The sequence below is a fragment of the Bos grunniens genome, chromosome 9, assembly GCF_055505025.1.
Source record: "Bos grunniens cultivar Pamir isolate PY7600 chromosome 9, Bosgru_T2T1.0, whole genome shotgun sequence".
Lineage (NCBI taxonomy): Eukaryota > Metazoa > Chordata > Mammalia > Artiodactyla > Bovidae > Bos > Bos grunniens.
Window position 1 is genome coordinate 42,207,766 of NC_141173.1, and position 24,285 is coordinate 42,232,050.

A 24,285-nucleotide genomic window follows, 5' to 3' on the forward strand; every position below is an offset into this window, starting at 1 on the left:
TCCTCCCTGAGGACATGGCCATGACAAGGCTGCCCCCCTAAATACCACATTTGTGTGTCCCCACTTGGGGGGGATGTTTAAGAAGGGTCCTTCTTATCAACCATCAAACCTTGACAGTGTTGGATCCTACTGGTTCTCAAGAAGAGCTCAGGGTTGAACGTGAAATTGTTGGTCACTCAGTCCTGTCTGACTCTTTGCAACCCTATGGACTGTAGCCCACCAGGCTCCTCTATCCATGGGATTCTCCGGGCAAGAATACTGGCATGAGTAGCCATTCCTTCCTCCAGGAGATCTTCCCAACCCAGGGATCGAACCTGGGTCTCCTGCACTGCAGGTAGAGCACAGGGCTGGCCTTGGCATCCACTAATCCTCTGTGTGATCTTCACGGTACAGTGCTTGAGGGGGTGCAGGCTCTGGATCCAAACTACCTGGGATCAAAGGGGTCCAACCCTTGTCTGCCACGTGGCCTGTGTAAGTCACTGAACCTCTTGCCTTGGTTTCCTTTTCCTAAAATGAGGGCTATGTTTCTACTTAGCACACTGACTGCTGTGTTTGAAGAACTTAATAAATTGTCAGTATTCTTTTGCTCTTTTGTTCTGAGTCAACAAACACTTGTCTGAGCAATCCAGTGGTGGGTGTTACTGTGATAAAGAACATGTAAGGTGTTGCCCAGAAGACAATCAAAACCTGCTTCAAGGAACCAAAGAAGCTTTTATTTAAATGGAAAACTCTGATGGAGTCTCTAACCAGATACTAGAACGAGAAATTCAGCAGGTTATAAGGACAAGAAAAGTGCTGAGGATGGAGTGATTACTGAGAGGGAGACATGGACCACCGGGTGGGACTTAAAGGAACAAAAGTCAAACCAACACACGACAACACTGCTCTCAGGAGGGGAACAGCATGAGCGAAGGTGAGGAGGAGTGGGAGAAGCCTAGTGGGTAGGGCGTGTGGGGGCAGTGACTGTATAGGGCCAGTAATTTAGGAATAAGTTTCTGCTGGGAGGTATTGGGAACAGCCGCTTGAAACCCTGGGTTGAATAAAGACCCAATTTGATGGTCAATAAGGATCTGCCCTAGGTTCTTAAATAAGGAAATGATGAGATCTGAAGTTATGTGATGACGGTGGTATTTAGGAGACTTGGAGGGAGGTAACAAGCACTAATTCTTTAAGGGTGATGGTGGGACTGGAGAAGGAGGAACAAATTCAAGAGACTCTATAAGTGAAAAGTCAGTAGGATTTGGTGGTTGATTCCAGGCTGAAGAAAGACGAGAAGGCAGACACGGAGGAACAGGACAGCAGGGCCACTGTAACAGAAGTGGGGAGGTGAAAGAGCAGCACAGTTTGAGGAGTAAAGCAAGTTTGTGTTTTGCCAGGTTGAGTTTCTGATGATAAGTGGATCATTGGCAAAGGAGACGTGAAAATCGGGAAAGGAGCTCCGTTAAAGGTCCAAGCAATACACCAGGATGAGAAGCATCAGAACAGTGGCCCCAAGACCAGAATCTCAGGACATGGCCTTGTCTCAGACAGTCAGGGGTAAAGAACAGAAAGGGGAGAAGGGGTCCAAAGGAAAGAGAGAGAGACAACATATGCTCTCATGCAGTCCAGCATGTTGAGAAAGTGAGCATGATTAACAAGTCCAAGAAGATGAGGCTGGAGGAACAACTTTCCAGTCTGGCGAGGGTGGCTCTAATAGGGTTTCTGTGGCACAGTACAGCCTGTGTCTCACAGAGCGCATGAAGCAGAGAGGGAGGCATCCAGGAAAATTCCCCCTCTGCTAAAGAGAAGACTAGATGGCCTTGTACTCAAAGAAGAACCGTCTCACTCTAACTTCTACCCACTGATCCTGGTTCTTCTAATGAAACAAATCTTCATCCTTCTTCCTCTTGACAATCCTTCAGATACTCAGAATATGTCATGGTCACCACTTCAGTTCATCTCCTATGGCATTAATCCTATGGTTCTGCGACTTCTTCAGGTAAGTTTTTAACCGAAGTTTTGGTTTCCCTATCTGATATATGTGAAAGTGAAAAGTCAAAGCGTTAGTCTCTCAGTCATGTCCAACTCTTTGTGACCCCATGGACTATAGCCCGTCAGGTTCCTCTATCCATGGAATTCTCCAGGCAAGAATACTGGAGTGGGTTGCCATTTTCTTCCCCAGGGGGGGTCTTCCTAACTCAGGGATTGAACCCAGGTCTCCTGCATTGCAGGCAGATTCTTTACCGTCGGAGCCACCGTATGAGGGGGTGGTAAATGACAGTGCCCCTCAAAGTAAGATCGTTGTGAGGATTAAACGATGTGATGTGGAATCGCTTAGCACAGCTCTGGCACACAACAAGTACTCAGTAAGCTTTTACTGTTATCATGGCTGTATCAGTGATGTCATTAACAGACTCCAGTCCTTTCATCTGCTCCTCATATGATATGGTTTCAAATCACTTTACCAGCCTGTTCAGTTACTCTGAGTGTCAGTTTGTCTGGATTCCTTTTAAAGTCTGCAACCCAGTGTTGAGCTAAAGGTGTGGCCTGAGGAGCAAAGAGAAGAGGTTCTAAATGATGCAGCCTAAAATCGCATGAACAGTTTTGGTGGTGACATCACGTCTTGTCTTGTCTTCCATATGCAGCTAAAGGCAGATTTCCCCATCTACACTGGACTCCTCATTAAGTTTCACAGTTATACTTGGCAAAGAGTTCCTGCCTATTAGATGTTTCTAGATCTTGATTCAGTCATCCAGTATAATTGTTCTTCTTCTCAGCTTTCTGTTTCATGCTGTTAAAGACCATAATTAGATTTTTTGGAATATCTTCCGATGTACCAAGAATAAAACAATTCCAGAAAATATTCCTTAAAGCTCTTTTGTGAAATCCTTCTTAAAGCCAGAATAAGACCATTTCACTGGGATATCTTTGTCTACAAATAACAGAAACCTACTTCTGACTTAAATAGTACATGGAATTAATTGGCTCATGTAACCCAAAAGGTGAGTGCCAGGGGTAGGCTTCAGGTTTCAGGTGTGGTGTGATCAGGGCTTTGGCTCTCTCTTTCTGCAGTTCTCTCAGCTCTGCCCTTCCTCTGCTTTCGCCTGTAATCAGGTTGGAGTCCTGAGGAAAGCAGAGTGGGAAAGGCATTCCCAGGACCCTCCTCTGCAGCCCATGTTTCAGAGCAAAAACAAGGTTCTCTCTTCCCAGTCATTAACAAGACCCACCTTTCATTCTGAACCACCAGAACCAAGCTCTGTAGACAACGTAACACCACATCCGGCCTGGGTTACGACTGCCCATCCACACGACCGTCATATTGGCAGCGTCTACTTCTGGATCATTTATATTCCAAAGAAAGAAAAGTATATTTCTTTGAAGGTCTTCTAAAATTCACATCTTGCTATAATTCAGACAATTCTTCCCATCACTACGACCAAGGTTCTTTAGGCAGAGGTCAACAAACTTTTTCTTAAAGAGCCAGACAGTATGTATTTTATACTTTGTGGGTCAGGTGGCAAAAAAGAGGCTATTATATAGATACTCCTGTGACCATTTAAAATGTAATGATTTTTAAATGTAGGGAAAAATTTTTTCGGCTCAAGGGCTGTAAAAAATACATAAACAAAATCGGTGGTTGGCCAGATCTGGCTCTAGGGCTATAGCTTGTTGATTCCTTCTTTGGAGTAATAACTAAAAAAGATATTAAGAAGTAGATAAGTGGGAGGATTTGGAATTAGGGGAGATTTTTCCATTTGGGAAATAATTACATGTGAAAATGGAGAAGAAAATTTTAACAGATACACATGATAAAAAGAAAATTTAGCAAATTTTGAGCTAACATTTTCCTTGCCCTAAGAAGACGACTTTTCATTTTTAGAACTAGACTCAAGCTGTATAGATTCAAGTCAGGCAGTAAACATCTTAGGCTCTGCAGTCACACAGTCTCTGTCACAAATACTCAGTTCTGGGGCTGTAGTGTGAAAGCTGCCAGAGACAGTAGATAAATGAATGGGCGTGGCTGTGTTCCAATAAAACTTTATTTACAAAAACAAGTAGGCTGGATTTGGCCCATGGGCCTTAGTTTGCTGGCCCCTGCTCTGCAGTCTCTTTGATTTTTTGACTGCAGTTCAAGAATGCCACCACCAAAAGGTGTTGGTCTCTTTATCATGTCTTCATAGCCTGAAGCCCCAGACACACAGTTCCCAGACACTAGCACTCTATCTTAATAACTAACACTAAAATTGAATTCTACATAAATGGTTACACAGAAACAGTGAAATTAAAGAATATGATTTTAGAGGAATGGTCAGAAGATCAAAATTTTGAGAGAATAGCTTTGAGTTGGTGGTCCAAGATTTAAAATATACATTTTCAGAGACTATGCATATATATACTCTTGCACCTTTTTCAATAATCACTAACTGGTTATGGTTGTTCAGTTGCTCAGATGCATCCAACTCTTTGTGACCCCGTGAACTATAGCCCGCCAGGCTCCTCTGTCCATGGGATTCTCCAGGCAAGAGTACTGGAGTGGGTTGTCATCTCCTTCTCCAGGGGATCTTCCCAACCCAGAGGCAAGCCTGCGTCTCCTGCATTGCAGGTGGATTCTTTACCAGAGCCTTCAGGGAAACCCAAGTGGTTATTATTCAAGTTCTGTATATAGAAAGTTGATTTGACACTGCTTTGTAGCTAATCACATTAGCTTAACTTAGGCTTAAATTCCCTTACTTAAGAGTGAAAGTCCACAGTTCCATGCTCCCCTTCACCTTTTACAGCTCCAGTTTCAAGGGGTTTCACATGAAGAGCCCTGTAGCTTCTCACTATGGCAGCAACGAGTACATCAGCACAGTGGAGAGTTGCTGGCATTTACCCTGTTCCACAGTGTTTCTGAGGAAATGATTCCACATGGTTTTGACGATCTGCTCTCCATTCCCATGTCCCAGTGGGCTGCTCCAGCTCACACATTATCATCTTCCCACTGGAACGGCTACAACTCCTCTTCCCTCTCCAACTGTCCTTCATGCAGCTGCCAGCATCACTCCCCTGAAAACCTCTCAGCGCTCCATGTACTAGTCTACAGCATCAGGACCCATGTGTCCACTACAACAGGCCATCTGCCTTTCTCTGAACCCACCACCAAGTCAAATCCCCCCGTGGCTTATGCTGCTCCTGTAGCAAAGAACACAGAGCCTTCCCACCCCGCTTTTGAAAATCATCCTCAAGGGGCATCCCAAACCCCACAGACGCCAGGAAACCTTCCCTGATCTCCAAGTCAGAGATAGGTTCTCGCACCTCTAAACTCCCAAGGCCCTTTTTTCCAGTTCTTTCACTCCTCTAGTGTTAATCATTGAACAGTGCTTCTGAAACTTTTGTGTGTATTAGAATCACTTGGATACCTTATAAAATGCAGATTCTAATTCAGCAGGTCTGAGACCCTGCACTTCTAACAAGCTCCCAGGTGATGCAGATGCTGCTGCTCCAAGAACTGCGCTTGAGCATCAGAGCCTGACATGTCAGGAAGGGCCTCACGGATGGGGATTATTTGTGTATCTCCCAACCCCACTAGTCCAGGGCTTTGCTCATCATGAAATCCTTGTCAAATAGATCCTGTCAAAGAAGGTGGGACTCCACAAAATCATTCTGGTCACGTCTGTCTTTCCCAAAGCTAACAGTTTCTCAGTCACATTTACTTAATTTCTTAAAAGAATAATGACTTCATTATGTTTGGAAAAAATGATATATTTATTATTTTTAAGGCCAGGCAATATAAGAAGTACAAACAAGATTTAGAAAATCATCTAGGACCCCACCACCCAGAAATAAATAGTTAATATGTGGCAAACACCATTCCAGATATATTTTGCATATATTCAGGTGAAAAGACAAAAAGAATGAGGGCAGGTAAAAGATACATATAAATGGGATTTGACACACAAATACTATATGTGTCAATGTAATTAAAAGTATAAAGTATAAATTTTACTTCAATATGACAGAGAAACAGAAACTGAAGGAATTGTAGAGCTTCAGATGAATGGGTCTTCACAAGAGATATTAGTTTCTAAAAGATCTCTCTAAAGTTAAGAAAAGAAAGAATAAAAAGCATTAGGATGCTGAAATCACTCTTTCAGCTACATATTTCAATTTCAGACTGCAGCTACTGACACATCTATTCACTCACACTTTCTCCCAGGAACCAGTTTTGGTTATTTATGCTAATATTACAATCGTCAAGGTTTCTGTTCCGTAACCATCATTTTCAGAGTTGTTTAGTTTTAATTCAATATGAAAACAAAGTCAATACTCACCATGGATAATTTTATGATAGCTCCCTCGTTTCTCAGTTCTGAAGTTTGACTCATCATTTTGTTGTCAAAGAGTTCTCTACAGAGTGCGTGAATACTGTAGTCCCCCAATCCATTCACAATGAAAAGGTCTGTTGCCTTTTAACTGAAGGACAACGTGGTTGGAACTCAGGACTCCATAGGCCTTACTCCACTGTCTTCCAGCACTGAGAGAAACTCTAATAAAGCCAGAGGCAGCCAGCCTTTTTCTCCTTCTATGGGACTTGCGTGTTCAGCCTGATCACCATAGGCCGCCTTCTTGCATTTACGCACTCAATCAGCAATTTCTAATGGGGTGTGTTCTACGTACTGGGCACGGTACTAGTGCTGAACACTGTTAGAAATGTCTTCGTGTGGATTATTCCATGTCAAATTTTGTTGGGACATGACGTGTCCTTTTGAGTTTCGGATTTGAATCTCTATTTCAGAACGTCATCTTCTATTATGTCAATATTTTTCTTGTTCCCATCTTTTCCATTCTCAGTGGGTTGTTGTGAATATCAAATGAGTTAATATATGTAAATCACTTGGAAGAGTGCCTGGCACTTAGTCAAAGTAAGATGGGGGAAGGGAAGAGAACTCTCCCCTTCAGGAATACAAGTGCCATGCCTCTCATTTCTATCTCAGTCTCTCTAATCATTTTCCTATTTTCTCATTCACTCCTCTATGTTTGATTTCCTCTAGCTTAACCACCACATCTGACTGCATTTTCAGCTGCTTTTACTTCTGATATGGCTTTTATCTCCATGTTTATACATTTTTCTTTCATTTCTTTTTTAAGAACTGTGAGTGTACTCTCTCTCTTCATGAGATCAAGGACTTAAAATCTCTAATTTGCATTCTTACAAGCCAACGGAGAGCTCTTTTCCCTTTTGTAAAACTCCTTATTCTCAGAGGGCAGTTCCTTTTGCGACCCATTTCCTTCATCTGTCTTTTGTTATGTTCATTACAAAGTTATGCTCGGGTTCCATGTTCACTCTTGTCCTAGCGTTATTTATCTTGAAACAGAGCCATGGATTTGTTGAAGAATGAAAACAGTCCATGGAGGGCGAGAACTGGGGTGCTCTGTAGCTTCAACTTTTCCCTGAATATCTATCTGAAAAGTCTGTCCTTTTTCTCAACCTGAAGCACGTGTACAGTATGTAGCAGGTTTCGTGACTCACAGAAAAGCCTCTTCACAGGCTGGGTTCCTTAGGTTCTAATCTATCAAACTCCCTCCCCCATAAACACACACACACAACTGGCTGGATCACACAAAATGAGGAGAGCGTGTCACTCTCAGCTCCATTTCCCCTGTCCTGCTTCACACTTCAGCTCTTTGCACTTTGGCCACACCGCACGGCTTGTGGGATCCTAGTTCTCTGACCAGGGACTGAAACAGGACTCTGAGCAGTGAAAGCATAAAGCCCTAACCACTGGACAGGGGGTTCCCCACACTCTGGCTCCTGAATGAGGCCTTGACTGTGGCTTTCCCATTTCTCCTGTGGCTTGCTCACATCCTTACCTCTCTTTTCTCTAGTTAAAGACTGCTGGATACATCTCCCTTAACGGAGAGGCTCGCTTTGTTTCTTGCTTTGTCCTTGTCTTTGTCTCTATTTCACAGAGTCTAACAGGTTAACAAGACTCTTGGTTGCCATATTCCAAATGACAAAAAACTAAAGTACCATAAGCTGTTCCTGTCAAAGTAAATAAAGGAAGGAAGAAAGAAAAGAAAGAGGAAGGAAGGAAAGAAAGAAGAAAGGAAAGAAGGGCGAGAGAGAGAGAGAGAGAAAAGAACATATTGTGGATGTGGTGGCCTCACGCACAGCTGGATTTAGGGGCTTATATGTCATCCTTGAACTTAGTCACTGTCTCCATTCCTTGGCGCTGCTTGTTTATATGTCACTTCCTGTCAGTCACCCTCTACAGGCAATGAAATAGCCACTGTTGGCTCCAAGACTATGTCATTCTTTACAGCCTGGGAACCTTGAGGAAGAGCGCTTTCCCCAAAGGCTTTGGCAGAAGTCCCAGGGAAGGATTCAATTGGCCTGGTGTAGATCACATGCCCACCTCTGAACCGACTACTCTCATTTCACAGCTTTTGGTGAGTGCTAGGAGGACACAGGGGTGAAAGGAGCACAGCTTATAGATTAGAAAACTGAGCCCTTGGAAGTGTTCAGAGGCTTGTCCAAGAACACAGAGCTGAGGACTTCCCTGATGGTGCAGTGGCTAAGACTCTGACCTCCCAATGCAGGGGGGCCGGGTTCAATCCCTCGTCAGGGAACTAGATCCCATGTGCCTCAACTAAGAGTTCCCATCCGCAACTAAAGAACTGGCGTGCTGCAGTGACAACTTGGCACAGCCAAGTAAATAAATTAAAAAAAAAAAAAACTTTTTAAAAAAAGAACATACAGCTGAATCAAGTGGCTGAGAGAGAACTGATTCTGAACCCACAGATTCTGACCCCCAAAGAGTTCTGAACCCCCCCCCAAGTAACTGCTCTTGGACTTTCCTCCTAAAAATCACATTTCCAAACCACAAGAAATTGAACAATATTTACACAGAAACTCTTAGAAGGTTTTTAAAAGCAGATGTATAAAAGGGTTCATCAGATAGAACCACTGGATAGATGATGGAGATACACACACACATATGTATTTTGAAGAAAGCTATTTTCAAAACATATAGCAACATAAAGCAAGAGAAGATGGGGTGTTGCTGATTGCAGGCCTGCCAAACTTGGAATCCTCGCATGGACACACAGGCTGTTGCTGATTGGCACATGGTTTGAAGATGACAGTTCAGTGAGGGCTGGAGAGTGCTTTTCTCGTCTGGAAAGTTAAACAGTGCCCACTTCCCCACCCCCAACCTTGTCTGCAACGATGCCTTGTCTAGCAAGTGCTTTTTCCATCACGACCAACATAAAGTTAAACTCCAGTCCACCCCAGGTCTGAGTTTGTTCGAAATTAAGGGTTTCCCTAAAATCAACATGGTTTCACCAAATTAAACTACTCCTTTCTCTCGCTAGGCATGAAGCACAGGCATGAAGGTGGCGGCTCCCACGCCAGATCAGCAGCAAAGACCCTGTGCAGAGCCTGACCTCCCTTCCTCCGCCCTCTCCTTCTCAGCCCTCAACCCCCTGTCAGCTCTAGTTACGCAATCCCTTTTCTCCCTTCTCCAGCCAGCTCAGCTCACTGACAGGAGTCTTCATTTCCCACTTTCTGGTCTAAACATGAAAACATGTTAATTGAGGGTAGGGCTTTAGCATCAAGACTGGGAATACTCCACTACACAGCAATGATCATTTCTTGGAATTATTTGCTTAAATGTTTACCAGAAACAACCATCTCAAGTGTTCCAGATTGATTCATGAATGCAATTAATGAAAGAACTGCTAAGAATTTCCATTTTCTGGTTTGTTTTAATCCTACTGTATAAAAAAAATTTTTTTTCTGGCACCACCTCAACAAAAATCCCATCCAATGATTAAAGGGGGTAAAGATTCATAAAGCCAAAATGTTACTGGAAATTAAACCTGCCAGGGTGTATGACAAATCCAGGGCAGACACAATTCACTGAACGATGCAAAAGACATCCTAACAAAGCGAAAAGAAAGCAACCAGTGCTGCCGCCCAGCACCTCCTAATTCTGGACCGTCAGGAAGAAGTGCCACCAGTCCCTAACTGATTTCTCCTCTGCTGTGTGTGAGATAAAAATATGTAACTGAAAATGCCTTTGCTGTCCCAGACTGAGGAATAAATACTGAACCCTCCTAGATTATTCCACAACATTTGAAGGCTTGCAAAAGAAGAAAAAAAAAACAGCTCTTGTCTGTTTTTTCCTAGTCAACTTTAATTACTGTAAGGATGGGTGCAGCAAGATAAATGTTTCCGTTTCAGTTCAGCGCTGAAAGAAACACAAGTTCTCCTGCTGCCTTTTATGTTTAAGCTCTGAGGTTCGCAGCCTATTCTTATTCACCAACTGGAAAAGATTTGTTGCAATGGCCAGTTTGATGTTTTGTGCTCAACTCCCAAAGTCCCAATTTGAAGTCCTTCTCTTCCACTTAAGGAGACATTTCATTTTTCCTTTAATTTAAAAAAATGTTCTGAATGCAAAGCGACATTACGAGGACTACTAGGTTGCCTAATATAAAGTCTGCGTGTGCAACGCTCTTCAGGCTGTGTCAGCAGACAAGGTCAGTTCAGCTAAACTAACCAACTGCCAAGCAGCCAGTAGGGGTGGAGGCAGTATTAAGCACCCGGCATACGTACAAGCCAAAGTCAGACCCGAATCTAAAGTGAGGGCAACAAGCACTTGGTCTTAAAATGGCCCATGGAATTTAATCTTGTTAAGCAAATCCTAACTGGGCAGTTGTTCACAATGACCCAATGGAAAATCACAGAAAAATATCTCTGAGTGACCCTGTCCAGTTCAAGACCTCCTGCCCGTCTTAGCACCACTGCTGGCTGGGACTGGAAACCACAGTCTGCTCTCTTTCCCCCCCTGGTTCCCCAGTTATTCAAGGCTTCCTTAGGAAAACACCAGTGTAAGAATTCACAAAGTGCACATTTCTCTACAAATCCTTAATATGGTAGGAAAATGCTAGAAAACCATATCTAGGAACATGGTGTGAACTTAGGGGTTCTTACATAGGTAGGGGCTGGTGAAAGGGTCAACACAGACCGGGGTGGAAAAAAAAAGCCTTCTCCAGGAATGTGGTATGAAACAGAGTAACTCCTGATCGTTCATTTCACAAGGGATTAGTAGTGAGGTATTACAGATAAGCGAAATCCACAGGACTCTCCTGTTTTAACTCTAGTTTGCAAAATAAATATTTTAATCCAAGTTTCTACTGGAAAATAAGATAAATCAAGTTTGGTGGAGTCCACAAGAGTGAACTAACCTAAAGGGAGGTAGTGAGAAATTCCAGGCCGGGCAAGAATCCCACATAACACAAACAGTATGATCAGTCATCACTCAAGGGCTGGCTGGAACAGCCCAAATAAAGCAGAGACTTTAGTCTGACAGCCCTATCAAAGCAGCATTTTGGCAGGTACGAATAAATGTTTTCCTGAGGAGTAAAGAGGGAGACGTAAAATCAACCCCATTCAGCCCTGAGAAGAAATCTCTCCTACTCATGCATCATAAATTTAAAATTCGTTTACATAAAAGGGAAAAATGCAAATCAATCATCTACATAACAGAGCGAACAAACTGGTAGATGACACAGTTGCTCTGACCTGGAAATTAAGTGACAAGAATACTGACCCTCCACTTCTGAGATGAAACGGCACGGACGTCGCCCCTTTAAACATTTCTTGCTCCGTGATTTTACTGAAGTCTCCATCATATGTTAGCTGAAGTGGATGACGCTTTAAGTGGCCAATGGCCTTTGATTCTGTTAAGTAAATCCCATTTATTTTCACCACAGAGTCCCTTGTCGTAACTGTTTCTTCGGATTCCACTCTTGTTGCTGTAATAACCAAGGAAATGTTTTGTCAAAGCATTTATTTTAGGATTCACCGTCTTTCAATATTTTTTTTAATCCAAGAATTTATACAATTTAAAAATTATATATTACTTATAATTGAGTCTGGAATTATATGCACAAAACCTCCCTGAACAGCTTTACTTAATAACAATATATCAATATTGGCTCATCTAGTGTAACAAAAGCATTACACTAAGGCAAGATGTTAACTAATAGGGGAAAGGAGGTGGGAAGTGGAGGGTGTGGGAATTCTCTGTACTTCCTACTCACTTTGGCTATAAAATGAAACCTAAAACTGCTCTAAAAAATAAAATCTATTAATAAAAAAGAAAATCTCCCTGAATACATGCAAGGCCTCATCACTAATTCAGGCTTGACATCATCAACTCAGCAGGTAAAAATTAATAGATCTTAGCTCTATTAGCTTAGAGTTTTGTTGTTGTTCAGCTGTTCCGTGACTCTCTGTGGCCCCATGGACTGCAGTTTGCCAGGCTTTCCCTGTCTTTCACTGTAGGCAAATACTCAAATTCAGGTTTATGAACTACCTAGTCCACATAAATACCTCTGTGTCCCATAGCAATGCTTCTTCCTGGATTTGATCATGCTGGAACTTTTTCATTCAGAAATATCAAGTGTTTTCTTGATGTCAGGCATTGTCCTAAGCACTTGGGGTGCGTTAGTGACAGAGCAAAGATCCCTGCCCTCACAGAGCTTACATCCTTACAGTACACCTGTTTACACAACAGACAATAAGTAACAGACCATAGTAAGTGAAGTATGTAAGAGGGTAGGTGCTATGGGAAAAAACAAAAGCAGAAACGTGGAGAAGGGGGAAGAGGGGCTTGGGATTGGGAATGGGGGCAGGGAACAAATTTTAACAGGTGGGCATAGTAGGCAAACCCTTACTGGAAGGGAGGCATCGAGCTGTCAGATGACGAGGGACTGGGTTTCTATCGCAGGGAACTGGTGGTGCAGACACCCAAAGGCAGGAGTGAGTCTGGGGCCCTCAGGGGACAGCGTAAGTGGCGTGTGTGACAGGGTTGGGAGGAGAAAGGTGGTCAGAGGAGCAGGAGCTGGCTCGGAGGGGCCCAGCAGACCATTTTCCAGCAGGGTTAGAGGAGGGCACCTGAACACTTGGAAGGCGGAAGGCTTTCTCAAGAGAAATAAGAGTTGCAAAGAAAAGGACGTCCAGTCTCTGAACCGAAACATCTACTGTGTTTATAGTGGCAAGATCCTAGATTTAAAATATAACACTGCTTCTTCCTCAGCAAATTGACATTAGGAATAGCTGATCCATGATGCTGCTACTCAACTCTAGTTCCTGATAACACATGTTTTTCAAAGGGGCAAGGAGGATGAGCTATTTCTCATACAGAAGTAGTTTTGCAAGCTTTTCCAAAATGACTCAAGGTTTCCTTTTCTGTGCTTGAACCATCAAACCAATAAAAACCCAACAATAACAAAACCACCTCTGACTAAGCTCTGTGCTTTCAAAGCACTGAATTTTACAGCAGAAAGGAACTTTAAAGATTGGCTAGTCTAGCCTTCATTTTTCAGATGAGAAAACTGAGAACCCAAAAGGTGATCAGTCCAAGGTCACAGAGCAAGTTTGAGGAGAGCTAGGATATATGGCAGGGAAAGGGCAGGCTTGGCATTCTATCAGACTTGGGGTCAGGTACAGGCTGTGGGATGCGGGCAGCTCCCTCAGCTTCTCTCCTCTTTCTCAGCGGTCCCCACCTCTAGGAGACGTGGGGAGAATTAAGTGATCTGGCCTGGTAAAGTGGCTTCCATAGAGCTAGCACACTCAACACCCAGAAGTCGTGGTCATTATTATTCATGGAACTCAAGTCCAGGGCTCTCTCCATAGCACCACACATCCTTAAACATCTTGAGGACTGAATTACAAAGCACATACTCCGTTTCAGATTACAAAGCATTTTTAGCCTGTCCCTATATTTTAGTATTCGTTTCTTTCACTTGTTCGCTCCATAAATATTTATGAAGCACGCGCTGCCATGTGCCAGATGCTCAGGGGCTGGTGGCTTAGGGGTGAGGTGAGAAGTCCCAGCCGCTATGGAGCTTCTGCTCTAGAGGGGAAAACGCAACCCTACTTGAAGACGGAGGAGCAGCAGCCTCTGTGTTCACAATCGAGGAGGGGGCGGTCAGTTAGCACGACAGCAAAGAGCAGCCGGGGCTCACTCTTAATTCTGCCTGAGGTCCACCCTTCAACCGAGCCTGAGTGACGAAGCTCGGGTCCCTCTGGCAAATACATGCAGCATGCTGTACTCATCTTGTAGTAGATCATGGATACATTTCAAAAGGATTCAACAATCAGTAGCCTTACCATGAAAATAGGAACTGTCCTGCTTCAGGATATTTCTTTGGCACTTACTGCAGACTACACCCTGTTTCAGGCTCCTGGGCTTCAAACAGAGAAACCCCCTTTTCCACTCAGTCTAGTAGGGGAAAACAGAGAGGCAGATCTGTCCAGAGAGAAATGCAGAGCAGTGTGGTCTGCGCCAGGTAAGGAGGAGTGCACGGAGAGTCCTGAGGGGTTAGAGTTGCTCAGGGAAAGATTACAGAGAAGGTGGAGCCTGAAAAGCATTCCAAAGGGTTAGCAGGAGCACCCCCCTCCAAAAAAAATTTTTTTTTCTGAGAAAAAGGAGCAAAGGTCTGGGATGAGAGCTGGCTTCACGTGGGTCCAAGCTGGACCTGAGTCAAGCTGGGCCCCAGGCTTACAAGGGCCTCACACTTGGCTTAATGCTTTGCTGTTGCCATCGTGAAGTTCTAAAGAATTTTTGAACAAAGAGCTCCACATTTTCTCATTTTTCACTGGGTCCAACAAATTATATAGCAGAGCCTGCATGAAGCTCAAAACAGCAGGATGGGTTAGGGGAACTGCAAGGGTTCCATACTGCTGGTGCATGGACCAGGGGTGGGGAGCGGGTGGGCGGGCAAAAGAGAGGACTGAGAAGGGCCTGGAACGTGAGGCTGGGGCGGAGCTGTGCACACTGGAGGGGGAAGACTTCACCCGTGAACCACGAGTCACTCAACTGCAGCCCCACCAAACCTGGCCTACCACCTGCCTCTATGTAGCATGCAAGCTAAGAATGGCTTTTATATGTCTGGATGATTGATCAAAAAAAAAAAAAAATCAAAAGAACAGTACTTTGTAACGTGAAAATTATATGAAACTTGAAATTTCACTGGTCAGTCTACGGTTGCTTTCCCACTGCACTGGCAGAGTTGAGAAGGTTGACCAGAAGATTCTGAGGCCTGGAAGGTTTAAATTATTCACTTGCTGGCCCTTCACAGAAAAGTTTGCCAACTTCTGTGTTAGGTCACTGTTTCCCAAACTGTGTTTTCCAAAGACATAGTCCATAGCCAGGTAGGTCTGGGAAATGCTGGGCTAAAGTAAAACTAAACAGGGGACTTCACCAGATGGCCTTCCCCATCCTGTAATTGCTCACATGCATGGCAACAGAGCACGGGACCTTTACTCCAAGGAAAAGTTGCATTTTTGCCAAAAGTGTTCCCTGGAACTTAGTTTGGCAACCACTCCTTTAGACACAGCAAGGGCTCTCTGAAGGGTTTTCAGCAAGAAGATAAGCAATCTGATTTTTATTTGCTTCCTGACCTCTTGTTCCTTATGGCACACTGAGAGAAAGTCATCATTTTTCACAGTCCACCAGGATAGAAGGACAAGGCTGCTGCTCACAGCCATGTCTGGGTGGGCGCTCAGTGTGATCAGGCTCTGACACCTCCAAGGGCCGAGGGTTCCAACGCTGACCCACACGCAACCCCCTAGCAAGCTGAAGGTGGAGCAAGACAGGAGTGCTAGATGACCAGGGATAGGGTGAGATAAACGTGGCGTGGCATCAGTGGGATGGAGAACACAGAGTCCGGGGACATTCAGGAAGCCCATGCAGGATGCCTGTCTGGGATGGCTAAGATACAAGGGCTGTGAGAAAGTGGAACCTGCTCGGAGGTCTCCATCTAGCTGGAATAACCAGAGTGACACGGTCACCTTCAGCCAAAACCTCTATCTGAACAGAAGAGATTACACTGCTGGCCCCATGAACGTGACTATACACATCTCTTCTCTCATTTTCCTCTATCAGGAATTCCAAACCTGCCACCACGCCCCCCCAACTCTGCTGGGGGAGTTGTCAGCTACTAAAGACTTCATACCAGGGGAAGGGACACACCCTCTGGCCCCGTCTGCACAGCAGCCTTTACAGCCTGTTTCTCAACAAAAGATACCTTTTCTTAAACAATAGGGATTCTGAGACAAGCCCGGGGAGCTCCTGTACAAAGGACAGGTAGTCCAAGCCTGGAGCATTAGAACACTTTTTTAAATTGGGTGATGTGCGCTTTCAAAAAGACAATGACTTTTTACTGCCGTTGTTTCCTGGGCGCTGACGCAGACTGCCAGGGTTGGTGGGAATGGTGAAGGGGGCAACTGCCCACAGGGTGGATGGAAGAACCCAGACAGAGACACGCTTCAGCCGGTGGGGAAATGTCCACCTCTCCTGGTACCTCCACACGACGTGGGAACAGCTCAGCAAGCAGCCCGGGTTTCAAGTGGGAGCCACCAAGAGTTAAATGTGTGTGGCGTTTGGGCTCAGAAGCAAAAACATTGCATAAACAACAGCTCTGCCCTCCTGTTTACGAGAAGCGGCGCCCTTCCTATCTGAGTCTGACCTCACTCCGCACCGTGTGGCTGCCGGAGCCCATCCCCTCTCAACTTGGCTCCCATAGGTACCAACCCTTTCTGATGTAACTGGTCTGCTGGGGGCCTTGGTGGAGCAACATCTGAAAAGTTCCTCGGTGACTCTAAAAGTGCAGCGTCTATTGAGAAACAGAAGCCCGATGATGTCTCTCCCTTGCTTAAATCCTGTCTTGGCCTCTCACTGCAGCAAGGATAAAGCCCTGGCCACATCCTCCCACTGGCCTGGCCCCAAATGGCTCTGGGACCTCAGTTCCCTCCCCCTTCTGGCCACACAGGCCTCAGGGTCCACCAGCCGAACTTGTACCCCCCTCGAGCCTCACTGCCCCTTCAGCCTGGGCACTGTGCTCACAGATTTCTACCTGGCTGTCTTCTTACCATTATTCACATTTCAACTCAGATACCACCTCTTCAGGGACACCTTCCAGAGTTGACACAATTCCTTCTGCCACAGTCACTCCCGTCCCACGATCCAGCTTATCTTCTTCCTAGCACTCATCGGAGCCTAATTATCTTATCTCTGGGTTTTCCTGTTTACTGTCTATCTCCCCTTTGAGGGCAAGACTCTGTTGGCCTAAACTGGTACCTGGCAGCTAGTAGGTGCTCAATAAATAGCCAGTTGCCTATTAGAAGAGAAACAAATGGGGACAGCGAGGTAACGCAGAATGCCTAATTACACACTTCTTACAGCATCGAGCGTGGCCCGCACACCCTGTGCTGCCTGCCCCTTCCTTTCCCCCTGATTCTCTCTCTTCAGCTGTGTCAGGGACCATAGGGACCAGACAGGAAAGTGAGTGCAGTGTGCTGGGGAGGCCCGGGAACTGCAGATCACACACCAGGCTAATGGGGCTGAGGGCTACTCACATAAACAGTCATGCATCTAGAGTCCTCCATGAGATCTACATTTATGCTGGTGACTAGTTAAGAGAAAAGGCTTATATGTGACACAAGTAGGATGCTTAGGGAGTGGCTTCTACCGTAACTTCTGGGATCATGTGCAGTGTCTCCTCTCTGTGAGTGTAAACCTGCTCTTTCTTCATCAATTCTTGTCGACAGAAGGATGGCTGGTTCTGTCAGCCCCAGCTAAACTGGATTTTCAACTTTCAGGAAATGTATAATATGGTGTAATTTTAGTAATGAGAAATGTATAATATGGTGTAAGCATGATGTATAGTAAATTTATAATATGATACTGAACACACATATGAGGCTGAAGTGAAATCCTTAAAGACATACTAACGTTCACGGTCTGCAATGTGTTCTGATATTTTCCATTCTATTTTATCCTACTTTATATTTTAAATGCTGGTGTGATCCACTAAATTGACTGTCACCCCACTAATGGAGTATTTGCTACAGTCTGTAAAACTCTTAGTATGCTCTGGACAAGGGGTGATTCCAATTGCCGGGACACTCCTTAGAATCTGAGGTTTTTATCTTCTCTGTTTACAGGTTTAAGACACCTGCCAACATTTCTTGGAGAAGGCAATGGCAACCCACTCCAGTACTCTTGCCTGGAAAACCCCATGGATGGAGGAGCCTGGTAGGCTGCAGTCCATGGGGTCGCAAAGTGTCAGACACGACTGAGCAACTTCACTTTCACTTTTCACTTGCATGCACTGGAGAAGGAAATGGCAACCCACTCCAGTGTTCTTGCCTGGAGAATCCCAGGGACGGGGGAGCCTGGTGGGCTGCTGTCTATGGGGTTGCACAGAGTCGGACACGACTGAAGTGACTTAGCAGCAGCAGCAGCCAACATTTCTGGGGCTGTAGGAAAAGTCCCATTCAAGTTGTGTTTCTAATTTTCACATGGGATCAGAAAGGTATTTTCATGAGTGTACATTATATAAATCTTAAATATGCCTAATGAAATGAACAACTTTTGGAATTCTAATTTAGAAATTACTTCCAGTGTAGGTGAACTCATTCACTAAAAAAACACGTATCCTAAGATTCTTTTTCTACCAAGTAACATTAAAAAAAAAAACAAAAACTAATATTTAGGTATTCTTCATAGACACCCAGAAAAATATACAAATGTTTCTTAACCAGCTTTTGCACGATACTAAGTCTTAGTTAACGTAAAAAATCATATACACATAGTTCCTGTGTGTAAATTCAAGAAACATGCTTGCCCCCAGGTTTTAAAGTATATTATGTTTTAAAGATTTTCCTTACGCTGAATGGGAAGAAGGGTCCTGGCTGGCAGAAGAGCTCCCTGGGAGGCCGCCCTGAATAAACGCGCCCGGGCACTGCTTATTCTTCTAATCTTCGCGGGGTCCACTGGGGGTTTAGGAAAGGAAAGGCAGAAATCTTCCACTGTGTCAGGAGATGCTGGAGCTTTCGGTTTCTGGAAAGAGATTTTTTTTAAACGACTGGCCTGAATTTCTGTCTTGAATGAGACTCACCACCCAGAGCTGACCCTGACACTTCCAGAGGAGTGCACGGCTTCCGGCAGGGCTTCTCCCCAGCCCCTGATGCTAGATCTCAATGCATCAGGTATATGACACTTTTTCATTGCTTTTGTCAGTTATACTGTATTAAATACTCTACTGTCCTGCTTGGTATATTTAAAAAAAAAAAAATTTACCCATGCCAGCAAACAAATCTAATTAAGAGACTATAAAATATGGTATAGTACATTTAACCTACTTTGTAAATCTTTGTGTTCGATCTGATTCAGTTCAGAAAACATGTACTGGGCAACCAAGAACTATGTGAAATATAAATACAACCTTTATATATTTGGGACTACACAAAAGTAGTTTTTAATAATATAAAAGTTTTAAAAATAATTTAGGCTAATAAATCACAAAAGAGCAAGCAGTAGTCTTGGACTTATGAAATGTTAGTTTCTCCATCTTAAAAATTCTAAACATCCATATAGTAAAAGCTATGGTTTTTCCAGTAGTCATGTACGGATGTGAAAGTTGGACCATAAAGAAGGTTGAAAACCAAAGAACTGATGCTTTCGAATTGTGGTGCTGGAGAAGATAAGTCCCTTGGACAGCAAGGAGACCAAACTAGTCAATCCTAAAGGAAATCAACCCTGAGTATTCACTGGAAGGACTAATGCTGAAGCTCCAATACTCGGATCACCTGATGCAAAGACCCAACTCACTGGAAAAGACTCTGATGCTGGGAAAGCCTGAGGGCAGGAGGAGAAGGGGGCGACAGAGGATGAGATGGTTGGATGGTATCACCGACTCAATGGACATGAGATTGAGCAAACTCCAAGAGATAGTGAAGGACAGGGAAGCCTGGCATGCTGCAGTCCATGGGGTCACAAAGAGTCGAACACAACAACAACCATTAGAAAAGGGACATTAGTGGCAAAATTCCAATTCCCTAAAGACTTAAACATACCTGCAACCACCCAGAGCACCTTCAGGTCTAACCTCCAGATGGCAGTGACCTCTGACCCAACCTGGGGCCACAACCTCACAGAGGCCTGGACTCCCACTTTTAGTGTTGCCTGGTGGTCCCTCCTTCCCCCCACTCTATCTGGATTCTCTGTCTATGAAAGAGTAATCTTATGGCAGCAAATGCTTCCAGCTCTCTAGTCAAAAATAATCAAGTTAAAGTTCCTGAAATCACTTATATAATAAATAAAGTGATTCTCAATCCAATAGATTAATCAACAAATTCTTTTTAAAAATCCAGTGTGAAGTTCAAGTCAGATAATTTGGAAAATGGGTGAGCTCATTTATCATATGACACATCATTTCAAATGCTGGTTTTCTCATATACATTAATAGGATAGACATCTTTATCAGAGTTCTCTTAAGAAGTTGCTTATTTCAATAATAAGACATTTTTCAAAAAAATTTTTACATCCTTCTGTTCATTTGCAACCATAATCGGTTCATAAACCAGAGCCCCCCTTAAAAAAATCAGTTTTATGACTATAGAGATACATTCTTCTAAACATAGTCAGAAAAAAAAAAAATAATCAGCATAATAGGCAGGATGAGTCACTGACTGGGATCAAACCCACTTACTAGTTATGTGAACTTGGGCAGGCCATATACTTCTATGAGCTTGCCCATCTATCACATGGAGTGAGTAGCCCCCTTTTTGCAGGGACACTCAAGTATAGACAAGTCCTGTTACGGAGGCTTGAGAAATGCTAGCTCCCTCCCTATGTAAGCTGCTCACCCTTCATGTATGTACCAAATTTAGTTCCAAGTTACTTTTAAGTCTCAAAAGCTAAGGCCATAGACCCTGATGCAACCTTGCTGGAAAACAGATACTGAATCCAGAGGGTCTATTTTGAAGGAGACAACACTCACCTGTCTGTATAAATTATGTTATATTTAACAGTCCCTTCACTTTTCAGTCTCCTTAATTTACTGCAAAATATTCATAAGAATGTGACTTAAGTCATGAAACTAATAGTAACAACAAAGCTAAGAGTATGATACAGGAAAATAAGTGCTTTACATGTAATTATGAAAGATGAAATACATAAGGATAATCTCAACACTGAATGTCGATTCAAGGTTTTCTTATCTCAAAATGTCTGTGCTCTGTAGGTGCCTTGAATCTGAAACAAAGATTGAGAAGTCTATAAAACAGTAATGCAGATAAAGTAAATGGCTGATTTTACAGATTCTTTAACTATTAGAAATGTTTGGGGGTACTAAATAAAATATCTTATAAAACAGAAAATATGGTTTTGCAATGCGAATTTCTACCCAAACAGAACAATCTAATTGTATCTGGATGGCAAGATAAATCCCTTTAACTGCTCCTTGATAAAAGGTATCATTTTCCTAGTGAAAAATTAGTCGTTGTTTGTATATAAAAATTAGTTCCATTTTACTACTGACCTTTACTAAATTATTCATCCCATTTAAACATATATCTCTCTGGACTATTTAAAATACAAAGTGATACGTGTGAAGCATTTTTAATTCTCCAAGGGAAAATGAAACAAGCCACCAGTTTCTATCACACCAGGTTCTACAAAATGTTCTTTCACCTTGTGGAGCAAAATGGCTGTTTTGAAGCACAACAGTAAATTTTTTTCTTGTAAAATTCACCTTATTTTAGAGTACAGAGAATGCTGCAAGTGGGTTTAAATCTTCACTTAAAAACTCCACTTGCCTCAAGGTCTGTGCCAAGATACTAGCCAGTGATGGGGGTACAACCCAAATACTGGGAAAGTCAGAGTTTAAGATCTGTCCTGGGTGAGAAAATTGCTAGAGTCCCTGAAGACCGAAAGACTACTGTCATACAACACCACAATCAAAGAAGACAAAAATGTCTAGGACATTTAAGGCATCTGGCTGTCCTTGACTCTCATCCAAGCATGGGGGCAAGGGAGCCTTAACCAAGTTCTGACCTAGCTCCTCCAGATTACCAGCTGGGAAGGTGAAGTCCCACTCTTCATGAAGACTAGAAAAGGGGGTCCAAGACCTCCAACCTCAGAAAGTCACCATGATTTCATTTGTACAGCCATGGCACCCACACGCGCACACCCCACCCACCCCAACCCTTCTTGGAAGTCCCAAAGTGAGCACATATTAAAAATTCCCCCAAGGACACAGCCTTTGGACGTGGCAATTGTAGGTGCATTTCTATTACTATGATTTTCTCCACAGGTCCTCTGGGCTCCTCTGTCACTCTCAGCATGCGACTCACTGCAGTAATATCACCATTTGTTTCAGAAATAGTGAAAGAAAAAACACTATTTGACATTCTCATTCTGCACTTTCTTACCCTGGATCTCCCCCAGCCCATAGGGACATATGGGCTCCTAAGTCACTTTCTCTTTAAAATATATATTCAGTTTTGTTCTACTTGTTAAATACTATAAAAGATATGAATGCTCCCCTGGTGGCTCAGACAGTAAAGAATCTGCCTGCAATGTGGGAGACCTAGGTTCCATTCCTGGGTTGGGAAGATCCCCTAGAGGAGGGCATCGCAACCCACTCCAGTATTCTTGCCTGGAGAATCCCCATGGTCAGAGGAGCCTGGCAGGCTACAGTCCATGGGGCTGCAAAGAGTCAGATATGACTGAGTGACTAAGCACAGCATAAGATATAAAAACTGGCTGAAACTAATCTATGCTGTGAGAAGTCAGGACAGTGGTTACCCTGGGAAGGTGGGTTTTGGGATGCTGGAAACTACATGTTATTTCCTTTTCAGTGCTGGTTACCTAGTATGTTGAGTTTGCATAAATTTATGAAGCTGCACTCTTATGATGTGTGTCTTTTCTACAGGTCAACAAAAAGTTTAATAAAAATGTGTATGCTCAGTTGCTAAGTCATGTCTGACTCTTTGCAACCCTATGACTGTAGCCCACCAGATTCCTCTGTCCATGGGATTTCCCAGGCAAGAATACTGGTGTGGCTTGGCATTTCCTTCTCGAGGGGATCTTCCTGATCCAGGGATCTAACCCGCTTCTCCTGTATTGGCAGGTGGGTTCTTTACCACTGAGTCACCAGGGGAGCCCAACTTGGAACTTAAATAACTAGGTTTTATAAGTTTCATAAACATAAGGAGAATTCTGTTTTGACAATAGTGATGAAGTAACTACCACCACACAACAGCCCCACATCTCAGAACTGCTGTGAGAAAGGGGAGAAATACTAAGAGAAAGTTGTTTGCAGCTCACCTACATAGTGGGTGTATATAAATGCTCGTGGCATACTGCAAACTGCAGTGCTTTCCCTTTACTTGACTTCCCCGGTGGCTCAGACGGTAAAAGTGTCTGCCTACAATGCGGGAGACCTGGGTTCGATCCCTGGGTTGGGCAGATCCCCTGGAGAAGGAAATGGCAACGCACTCCAGTTCTCTTGCCTGGAAAATCTCATGGATGGAGGAGCTTGATAGGTTACAGTCCATGGGGTCACAAAGAATCGGACACAACTGAGTGACTTCACTTTCTTTCCCTTGACGTATAGGATTACAGGTGCCGATGGGAACCCTGGTGAGTGAGCCAAGCCCAGTGTGCCCTGAGTGTAGACAGCCCACTCCTGCTGAAGGCTATGGTGGGGGCCCCCGGGGAGGGGCCGTGGGCACAGGACAGACAGGAGGGGAGAAACAGAAGGATCAAGGTGCAAGTGTGAAGAGCTGAGAGGATTTGTTAAATGCAGGAACTGGAATGGGCTGCTCTTCCCAGGTCCTTCTTCCCTGCTGGACTGCTGGTTGAGGAATTATTAAAAGGCAAACCAGCCCGAGAACATATCTCAGATCAAAAAAGGGCTGAAATTCAATTGCTGAGGTCTTTACAAATTCAGCAACTGCATCCTTAAGGGACTTGAGTAAGCACCACCCCACCCCCAGCCTCCAGGGGTCACTACTCCCTTCCCTTTCCCTGGGCTCCCATTGCTCCAGATCTCCTTCCTGCTTGTTAATTTAGTGGTTGCAGCACCAAAGAATTCTTTCAAAGGTGATTCGGAAAGGAGGAAAGAAAGTGGAAGGGGAGGTAATTATGAGGTCGCTTTCAGAGTTTTTTTTGACTAGGAGCTCCAAAGTTTATTGTTTGAAAGGAAATATGCCCAAGACCCTTACATAATTCAGCATAACCACAAGAAAAAATTCAAACTAACAGAGTTACTCCTCGCCTGCTTTGACTTTGCACATAGCACCCAACCATCCTACAGTAAAGGAATTTAATTGCAGTGACCTCAAACAGGGGCAATGCCAACATTATCTCTGCTTAACAGGGACCAAGTGAACTCTAGAAACTGAGATTTGTAGGAAAGAGTAGGCCCAAATTGAGCGAGTCCCCCAAAATTACAGCAATATTA

The 24,285-nt window shown here is 43.9% G+C and overlaps 1 protein-coding gene and 1 long non-coding RNA gene across 11 annotated transcripts in view; one reads left to right on the plus strand and one right to left on the minus strand.

Annotated features, from left to right (window-relative positions):
- ARMC2 (armadillo repeat containing 2) overlaps window positions 1–24,285 on the minus strand; it is a 120,006-nt gene that overhangs the window by 85,556 nt on the left and 10,165 nt on the right. For 9 of the 10 annotated variants that reach the window (XR_015132922.1, XR_015132923.1, XM_086317389.1 and 6 more), the window contains exons 4-5: window positions 18,704–18,875; window positions 11,574–11,778 (exon numbers count right to left, since the gene is read on the minus strand). Coding sequence is in view for 6 of the 10 variants with exons in the window: in XM_086317389.1 (XP_086173515.1) it covers window positions 11,574–11,778; window positions 18,704–18,875 (377 nt within the window). In the remaining 4 variants the exon portion in view is untranslated. The remainder of the gene's footprint in view (window positions 1–11,573; window positions 11,779–18,703; window positions 18,876–24,285) is intronic. The other variant, XM_086317393.1, reaches the window with a different exon arrangement.
- Window positions 1,843–9,487, plus strand: LOC147365864 (uncharacterized). Its single transcript, XR_015132949.1, has 2 exons — window positions 1,843–1,978; window positions 9,334–9,487. It is a non-coding gene; the product is annotated as an uncharacterized LOC147365864 (long non-coding RNA).